Raw genomic sequence first — 10,089 nt, 5'->3', positions numbered from 1 at the left:
CCATGTATGAAATCTTATAAAAGTTTAGGAAAAAAAGAAAAAAAGTTTAGGTTGCTACTTTATGAGATGGTCATACTATGCTTAACTTAACCATGCCAGAGCTGTCTGTCATAGAACTGTGAGTCAGGTGATGTTCATGAGAAGTAAGTTGTGGTGTTTAAATCCAGTATTACTGTATTGCACTGTTCTAACTAGTGCTATATTTTTGTAACTCACTTTATTTTGTAGGACAGGGTTGGAGAATTCGCAAAACTGAGCAAGATTGAGTTGCTTGAAGCCACCGAAAAATCCATTGGTCCTCCAGAAATGTACCAATTTCACTGTGAACTGAAAAACTTCAGAGAAAAGGAAAGAGAACTGGAGGTAAACATGTACATTTTAGAGACAGGGAACAGTGACTGTAGGAAAATTAAAGTAATAAAATCTAATGTGAGATCTTACAGAATTAGAAGGTGGTATTTATTTACAAAGTCTATGGTAAATTGACTTCATCCTCATCTTCTCTCAGAATTCATTCACTCCAACAGTTACATGCTCGTAAGCACGAAGACCCGTGTGTGCAAGTGGTCTGGACACAGAGGACAAGGGTGCCTGTTGTCAAGTACTCAGAACTTGGGATTCTTGACAGGCAGCAACTTTTCTGGACTGATTGATCTTTTATGCCTTTTAGAAGTCATCAGCCGTTACAGGGTGGTCCTTTTCTTTAATCTTGCTGACTTCAACTTCCATAAATTATGGACAAGATTGTTGCCTCCTACCTGTTTTTCCTGGTTTAGAGTATTAAAAGACCAAGAGGAAAAGGCAGAGTGTATGCAATAAGCTACAGCTTTGTTGCTGTCCTGGTTTTAGGATGTGGGGACTTCCCCTGACAGTTGCTTGTTCTGTGATCTTACCAGAGCACAGGATTAGTGATCTTTTCAGAAATAATGTGTTCCTTGCTGTTACTGCTAGAAATGGTGTCTTGGAAACACTCATACATACTACATTCTCATACCAACCTTAATGTTTCTGGTACAAATCTCTACAAGATCTTTCACAAGTATTTTTGCTACTTGTATTTACCAAAACCAGTTATGGTGGCTTAGAAATGTCTAGATGAATGGAAGCTTCAGCAGTTAAAATTAAAACATTTTCTTTGTTTAAATTAGATTTGTTTTCACAGCAAGTATGTGATAAATGTACTTGAAAAAGCTGGACAACTATTCCTAGTTGGGTCGTTCCCCTCTAATTACCACTGTACTAAAATGTCCTCTCTAGTGTTAAATTTATGCTTTAATGTATGGGTGAGGTGTGGACTATTTCTGAGAAGTGTTTTCACTGAGTAGATACTGTAAAACATGAAAATGTATGTTTTTACAGAACTTGTGCAGAGACAAAACGAACTCTTTGGAGAAAATGAAACAGAGGATTGAACGATACAAACAAGATGTTGAGAGATACCATGAGCGCAAGCGACATCTAGACTTAATTGAGATGCTAGAGAGGAAACGGCCTTGGGTGGTAAGTTTTTTGTTTTCTTTTCAGTGTTTTTCTTACCTAACCCATTTTTCTTGATACTGCAATAATAGAAATATGCCAAAAGTTTCTTTAAAAGAAATTTTACCAGAGTAACTTGAACATCATTACAACTGCTTGGTGCAAACAGGCCAGGTCTTGAAACACTGTTCTTGGCCTAACTTTGATCAGAGGTTTGCTTCCATCTGTAGCTGGACTGAAGAAGTTGCTTAAGTATCTTAAGTGGTTACTGCCCATTTAGGAAAGCCAGCAATATGGGCCAAGAGTGGTACTCCTTTTATTCCTTGCAGTCACAACTGGCTTAATTTCAGATGTGCCTAGTCAGTTCCACTTGGTCCTTCTAGCTGTAACTCTTTTTTTTTTGTTTGGTTTTTTTTTTTTTTTTTTTTACAGATTGCCTTCCCCCTTCACTAATTTTAATTTACTAATTGACGTTTGGTGTGCATGACACAAATAATGGTGAATATAAGTTGCTAATCTCAAAAATGTTGGCATTTTGAGAGATGGAAATTTTAAACAAATTCAGGAGCCTAGAATCAAGGACGGGTCATTTATACAAAGCAAAATAAGTCTTGCCGAACAGCACTTTTTTAGTTTAGTTTAATGTTGAGTGGTCAGTCAGATTAAATTACTATAAACAGTTTAAGATTACATGGATTTTATCATATTGAAGCACTATTTTGTTTGCCTTGTTTCCAAGCTGTATAGAATTCATGAAATACAGATACAGAACTTAGAAAAACTTATATGTAATATTTGTGGAGGATGCAGAAAACTTTTGTAAGGTATTTTGTTGCAGTTTTGAAGAAGACAAAGCCTCATATGGGTATTCAAAGAACTTTGCCCCATGTGTCTTGAAGAGCACCTGGACTTAGGGGATATACCTTCACCGCCTTCAAACCTCTGTGTTAACAGCACAGAGGGATGTAGGAGCAGCAATTGAAATAGACGGATGGTAGTAGGTGCTAAGGAGATGGGCTGTACACTCTGTGCCATTAGGATTGGACTTCTGCACTTGCTGAATGATGCAGGTGTTTCCTACTACACATGCATTAGCCTGGCTTAATTAAAGAGAGTTATTTTATTAGGAGAGACACGAGTCTTGCATAGTTAACGTAGACTGATACTGGTTGCTCTCTACTGTAAGATATTTACAGAACTCTCTGAAGGCTGGTTGGAAATTGGCAGGGGGAAACTAAGTTAAGAATCTTATCTGCTGTCAGTTAAATTGCCTTCCATACGTTTGAGAACATTGCTGTTAGTTATGTGTTTCTTAACCAAATTTAGTCAGACTTCTTCACACCTTACTCTTTCACTGCTGTCTTCTAGGCAGTTTGCGTTGCTGAGTATATTAACTGCTTTTGGTGGGTGCACTCAGTTGGGAGAAATTTAACTTTTTGGCCACTGAATCCATAGAAATAACTGTGTTTTGACGCCTGTGTGAAGTTCCAATTTGTAGTACAGAATCAGTAGTGTTTACCAGAAGTCACTTGCCTGTAGATAATCTACCGTTGAAATCAAGGATCATCAACATAATTGTTGTAGTAAGTAGAAATACACCTATGGACTGCAACAAAATTTGATGTTCTATAGTGATCTTCGGTGTATGAGATTGTTGCTATTTTGCGGTTTGTCAAATCCTTCTGCTAGATCTCTTGGTATTCTCCTATATTGCAAAATATCAAGCTCTCTCTAAAAGAAGAAATGCATTCTCTCAAAGGGCATATTTCTTTTTCATCTGAATTAGCACTGTTTAATCCTAAGAATAAACCTTATTGGTGTCCTAAAATTGGGTTCACCAAAGCTGAGAGTAGCATGGGTATTTATTCTTCCTTCTGTGGTTCTTCCCCCTCCCCCATCCTCCCCAAAAGGTAGGTTTCTACTTGTAGACCAAACATCCCTAGCTGTTTAGAATTGCTTCTGTAATAAAACAGTAGCTAGGTGAGCCTCCAGATCAGCCAGGAGGCAGATGTATAAACACTGCAGTGTGTTACAAAGTGGAGAAGACAGCAGCCTGAAAGCAGGTCAACTGAAATGTAACAACAGATTGTCTCTTGATCCTAGTGGAAAAGAGGAAGTCTAGGGATGAACTTGTTTTACCATTTGAACACTGTAGAACTGTGTTTTTATCCTGAAGACTCCACTGCTCTTCACCTGAGGAACACTTTTCTAGTCAAGTGTTTTTTCTAGTCGGTGCCCGCTGCTTCTGTAAGTGGAGAATTATACACCATTATAAAAATGTATATAATACGTCTATGTCTAATAGGCTTTTTAGCATCTGCTTTAAACTCCATAAAATGGAGGCTAGGAGTACAACATTAAAGATTTGGACTCAAGGATTTAGGGGATGTTTTATGTTCTTGTGTGTACCTTAATGGGACTTCCATCAAATGATTGTGACCTCTACAGTCACTGAGCAGATCTAAGGAGCTACAGGTTTTTTGACTCTCTTTGTAGGGTCTTAAAAGGGTTTTTTTACCTCTCTAAGCTTAAGCTTAAGGTAGTATGGTATACCATAAGGTATACTGTTTTAAGGTAGGATAGCAGCAGGAGGTGGTGTTCCTCCTGCTGTAAATGTCCTGAAAACATGTAATTCTGAAAATGTGTTTTGATCAAGCAGTGTCCATTCTTCTTTTTCTCCTCTCCCATTCGTAACTGAGAAAAGATTTTTTAAATAGTTAAGGTGCAAATACCTCTTGGAAGGGCTGAAATCCTTTGGAAGTTCTGCAGATCTTTAGCTAAGTGGATAATTACAGGCATCAAGGTTTTTTGCTTAAAGGCTACCAAAACACAGAGACCTAGTGAAAGTCAGGTGTTCTTAAAGTTTTGAAGGGATTTGCTATATAAAAACCATGTCATGACACTTTACTGCATGTGTGTGCGTTTGCTTTAACCTTGAAATATAATACCTTATTTAGAGCAGAGCTACATTTTAAGCTTATTCTATCAGCTAAGTGGAAGTATAACTGCTTTACCTCTGTAACTTTGTAATGGTGGCTACTGATTGTATTCCACATCATAGAATTACAGCAGCTTTCTTCAAACGCTTTTTGGCTTTATGAAAAATATACTATGAAGAAAGAACTTGGTTTTAATAGCCTAAGTTGATTCATTAGTGATTAATCATGTGCATTTACAAGCAGTGTAATTAAATAACTAACTAGGAAAAAGTGGTAGCAGATAAAGCAAAGCTTTTACAGATAGAGCTTGCAGGCTATCTTTATTTTTTTTTTAATGCCTCAAAGCTTGGAATAATCCAGGAATATGCTCTAAACCAGGGGCTTTCTTTAGTACCTGCCAAATCCAATGGCTTTCCCTTCCTTTGCACACCCAAGTACATGTATCTGCTCCTCCCTCTGGTCCTCTGAGTATCTTTTTTCTCATGAACCCTTAATAATCACTGAATGTCATGTTCTTTTTTTGTTGTTGTTTTTGGCTTTGGGGGGGGGTGGTGGGGTGGTGGTGTTCATTTTTTTTCCCTCATCCAGAGAGCATAACACAAAAAAATTCACTAGTAATGACTCCTTCAGCCTAGACTACTTTCTCCCCTGAATTCCCACCTTCCTGAAGTGGACATTCTTGGTCACCACACTGCTTACCATCTTTGTCTTAGGAATGCATCTCCCTAGAGAGTGACTTCTCTGGTATTTGTGGTGTATGGTGGAGTTTTTGTTTGTTTTCCAAAGTTGTGTTCCACTCTGTCTCTATCCTTGGTTTACTTAAGGGTTATGTCTGTTACTGGCTCTCATGATGTGTCCAGCTCCTTCCTTTTCTTTCTCCTGAAGTTTTCTGTGGTTATTTGCTCCTTAGCTTGAGGACTTCTGCCTAAGTAGTGCTCAAACTATGGACAGAAGGGGCTAAAGAGTTACTTTTTCCACACTGATCCCAGATGGACTTAGAGGCAAGGTAATTGCAGACAAATTGGTCATTTCTTCTGATACTTGAACTGCATATTATTTAAGAACCATTAAATGTGTGTGCTTGTTCACTGGGGACTGAATGATCACTATATCTCCTAGTCATAGTGACTAGTAACAGGAGGATTACTTAAGTAGTTGCTCTAATACTAGCTTCTGAATGAGATTTTTCTTCTAAAACTCATGTACAATTAAATAAAAAGTTGGAGCAGTATAAAATACTGGAATAGAAGACAAAAGTCTTTAATTATTTTGCTTTCAACTCCTCCAAGGAATATGAAAATGTTCGTCAGCAGCATGAGGAAGTGAAACAAAGCCGAGACCAAGCCAAGGAAGAACTGAAGAATCTGAAAGAAATGCAGGCCCCAGTGACAAAAAAAATCCAAGAAACTGAAGAATATTTTAAGAGTCTGGAAGTGAAAATCAGAGATAAGGTAGGTATTTTAAGTTCTCGGTTAATGTATGTAGTATTTCAGGTGTTCTGTGTTCAGCTTTATCAAGTGTAAAGCAACAACCTCTTTATTGTGCCATAATGGTGTGTTTTGGAAGAAATTTCTCTGAAGTACTCATGCCCTTGGTTCTCATTGCCTTCTCCATGTCTCCGTTCCATTAAAAGCAGTTAAACTCAAGGAATAAATTTCTTAGTAAACTTTCAGTAGCAGCTCTGAAAGTCCACTCTCTTGGTACTATAAGAGCACACAAATTTTACAGTTCTCTTTATGGAACCTTCAAAACCTTCAGGGATGTAACGTTACAGTTTCTCTAAGTTAGATACTTATACTGAATTAGTTGCCTATTTTCATCTGTTCTGTAGTTTGGGTTTGTGGATGCTCTGTTTATCTTCTTAAAGTGCAGCCAATTTGGGTGGTTAATTTAAGCTAAATTACAACTTTTCTGGCCTAAAAGCATTCCTCTAATGTTTAACCTAATTCAATAAGTAGGGTATGATTTTTTCATTAGACAGTAGTCTTCCATCAGTTGTGAATACTTTCATGCTTAGGAGAATTTAATGGTAAGCCTACCTATGCCTTACAGCTTACTATCTGTTTTTTGAATAGGTGCTCTCTCTGGTGATACAGAAAGTTACTATTTCTGTATTACAAGTAGGAGAGTACTGTAATTCTCCACAGGATTTTAACTGTCATGTACTGTTCAGGCTGCAGAAGTCATTGGATGCATAGGCTGCACAAAGTTTTAATGGATAACCAAAGTTAAATGATCACATGAGAATATTTGCTGCAGTGAGTTGTGTTTGAAGGGAACTGATCAGATCAAAGGGCTTGGTGTGGAGGCACATGCAACACTTGTAGAGGACTGCTGTCATAGAATCATAGAATCATTTAGGTTGGAAAAGACATTTAAGATCATCCAGTCCAACTGTTAACCTAGCACTGCCATCCCACCACTAAACCATGTCCCTAAGCACCTTGTCTACCCATCTTTTAAATACCTCCAGGGATGGGGACTCGACCACTTCCCTGGGCAGCCCATTCCAGTACCTGACAACCCTTTTAGTGAAGAAATTTTTCCTAATGTCTAACCTAAACCTGCCCTGGTGCAACTTGAGGCCATTTCCCCTCATCCTATCGCCCATTACCAGGGAGAAGAGGCCAACCCCCGCCTTGCTACACCCTACTGTCAGGTAGTTTTAGAGGGCGTTAAGGTCTCCTCTCAGCCCCCTCTTCTCCAGACTAAACAACCCCAGTCCCCTCAGCCGCTCCTCAGAAGACTTGTGCTCCAGACCCCTCACCAGCTTGTTGTTCTCCTCTGGACATGTTCCAGCAACGCAACATCTTTCTTGTAGTGAGGCATCTTGTAGAATCAGGGTCTGAAACTTCAGTGGCATTTAGTGCACTGTGAGCTAATACCCTGTCCATGTGCTTTCTTAAAACAAACAAGCAAGCACTCTCCCCCCAAACACAAAACCAAAAACAAACCAGAAAGACCAGCAAACAGAAAACATAGATTGTTGTCTGTTTTTGTTGTGACGTAAACCATACCAATATTATTTACCCAAGTACATTATTATTATTAAGAAAGCACTCTTCTAAATGTATCCTTTGAATTTTGTGCTCCACCATACTGCAAGAGTTTATTATGCTGTGATTCAAGATACCTAAGTGTTTAAAAATGCAGTTTTATCGAAGAGGGCTTTTTTGGGTGTGGTTGAGGTTTTTTGGTTTGTGGGTTTTTGTGTAACTGTACTTTCTTAGAGGCAAGTTAACAGCTGGACACTTGAAATTAATTTTCATAATGCAGTAAAGGCCTTCATGCTTGTGAAGTGCTAAGCTTTCTTTTCAGCCCTTGGTATTTTCCTGCTAGGTTTTACTGATCTCTCTCATTTTAATTAGTGTTATACATTTTTTCAAACAGGAAAGAATTCTACTGAACAATTGCTACCACAATTCTTAGAAGTATTGGGCTATATTCATATGAAAGCTATCCTCTCTTGGTACGAGTTATGTTCTGTTTGTATGAGAAACCTAGGACAAAACAGTGAGCATTTTAGTTTTAACTTGCAGGAAACGTGCTCAACATAGGCTATTTGGTACAGAACTGAGAAAGAAAAATTGGGGGAATGTACTAGCTGATCGACTCATACCCTTGAGTCAACATATTTTTCTGCTCAATCTAAACTTACGGAGTAAGGCTTGCACACACTAAATGTTCAGAAGGTTAATTGTATGCTGAAGTGAGGCCCGGAGGGAATTAGGTGCATTTTGTTCTACAGTATTCCAGAAGCCAAAAAAATGGGAAAAAGGGAAGATGCTACATTTGAAATAAGTAATTTATGGAAGACTTATTAAGATATTCTAATACTGCTTTCCAGTTATTATTTACCATTATTTTGATTGTGACATATAGCTGATGCTGTGTTGCATATAACATTATAATAAGACATTTCCAAACCTGAGTTTTGTTGTGATGTTAAATTATATATCCAAATCTAATTTGAATTGTTAATTCAATCTTGAAGAAGCCCCCATAGAGTCCAAAATAATGGAAAAAGGCTTAAGGGAATAAATTATACACCTGGATATGGCCTGAACAATTTGTATGACATCAGGCAAGTTAACCAGGTGTTAGAGGTGTATTGCTACTTTCTGAACTTTTGTGACAATAGCTCTTTTTTGGGTACTGAAATCTGTTTCCCTCCCACATACCTTCTTAGTTGGGCTGTGAAAATTAAGTTCTTTAAAGGAGAATCAGTGCTGCTTGCACTCTCAGGAGATAGTTTTGACCAAAAGGCAAAACCTTAAGGCTTTTAACTACCATACCTTAAAATTGCTACTTCTTCATTAGTTTTTCCCTTTTTCATAGATACTGCTTGAATTTATTGTAACTTAGAATTCTGTCTTTTCAAGTGCAAGCATTTACTGAGCATTTCACAGATGGTTATGCTGTAAGCCAGCAGGAGTTAATTAATGAATGATTTTGTTACAAAGACAGTATAACTATTTTTGGCCCAAAAGTTGTTTTTCGGGTTTTTTTTTCCCCCATGCCAAATTTCAATTTGGCATTAAGGGAAAGCAGTTTAGCATTTTAACTCCTCTCTATTTCAGACACACAGACCTGTAGGCAGCATAATTTTCTTCAAGCCCTTTGGTCCAGGCTTACATCCTTTATCAGATAACTGTAATCTTGGCTGCTGCTTGAGATCATGCTCTCGGGTTGAGGATATGTATGTGAGAGCAGAGAGAAACCACCTCTTCATCATATCTTGTTTGCGCTTTGTTGGCAAGAAGCCATGTGTGGTGTTAGATTTTTGCCTAGAAGGAGCTGGACTGAAAGTAAAGGCAGAGCTAAATCTGGGAAGAAATTAATGTATTGAGACATGGCATGACTATTTCTCTTGTCTCTGTCTATGTTAAAACCCTTTTAAGGATTTGGTTAGACTTAGAATTCTTAGTAAAATTTTGTACTTTGGGTGTGTAGGAAGTGTAGTTTCTGAAAAAAAAATTTGCAGGAAGAGTTTGATAAAACTGTGTCAGAGAATCCTAGAATAGTTTCCTCTTTAGGCTCTTTAAAGGCATTTGAACAAAGTGGACTATGCAATGCAATTTTTTAGCAATATTTGACAGTATAAAGTGGTGTGACAGTATAAAGTGGTGTGTTGTGGTTGTGCCATGAAAACTGTAAAGACAATTACAGTTGTTAGTCTGTTTGGTAAGGTAGGTGTATATAAATATATATAACTGCAAACATAATGATAATTGAAAAACTGAATTCCATTTCCTTACTAGTGTCCTGATTTTGAAAGTCTTCAGAATTGTTTTGTGAATATTTTGCATCCGTTTCCTGGGAGCGAGCTTCCTCTTCCAAAGCACCTGCCTGAGGTCATTGGAGAGAGCATCACAGAGCAGCATACTGAGAGCATCAGTACTGCGTTACAGTCAACTGCAAGACCAAGATGTATTGTTCCATGTTGCCTTCATGCAAATAGCTGTAGAGTCAGAGTCTTTAAATTTTTGTGTGCACCTTCCAGGTTGTGAGAGGGAAAAGATTCCGCATAGTTGCATTTTCTCTGTTCTTGATGCATCTTAGCGTTTACCGTGTGTCTCTGTGGGAAGACATTTCTTCCAGCGAGAGTGCTGTGTTTGTTTCCATATTTGCACTGGAATTTACTTACAATTTTTCCTTCCTTCTGCAGTGTTCC

General features: G+C 38.0%; 1 protein-coding gene across 1 annotated transcript in view; it reads left to right on the top strand.

The window, feature by feature from the left end:
• The window catches only part of SMC5 (structural maintenance of chromosomes 5), a 47,373-nt gene that overhangs the window by 7,060 nt on the left and 30,224 nt on the right, over positions 1-10,089 (top strand). The window contains exons 5-7 of the mRNA XM_009635453.2: positions 229-363; positions 1,360-1,500; positions 5,705-5,866. Of these exons, the coding sequence (XP_009633748.2) occupies positions 229-363; positions 1,360-1,500; positions 5,705-5,866 (438 nt within the window). The remainder of the gene's footprint in view (positions 1-228; positions 364-1,359; positions 1,501-5,704; positions 5,867-10,089) is intronic.

The sequence above is a fragment of the Egretta garzetta genome, unplaced genomic scaffold (genome assembly GCF_000687185.1).
Source record: "Egretta garzetta isolate BGI_Z169 unplaced genomic scaffold, ASM68718v1 scaffold173, whole genome shotgun sequence".
Taxonomy (NCBI): domain Eukaryota; kingdom Metazoa; phylum Chordata; class Aves; order Pelecaniformes; family Ardeidae; genus Egretta; species Egretta garzetta.
Note: the sequence above shows the minus strand (reverse complement) of the source record. Positions and strands in the feature narration are given on the sequence as shown.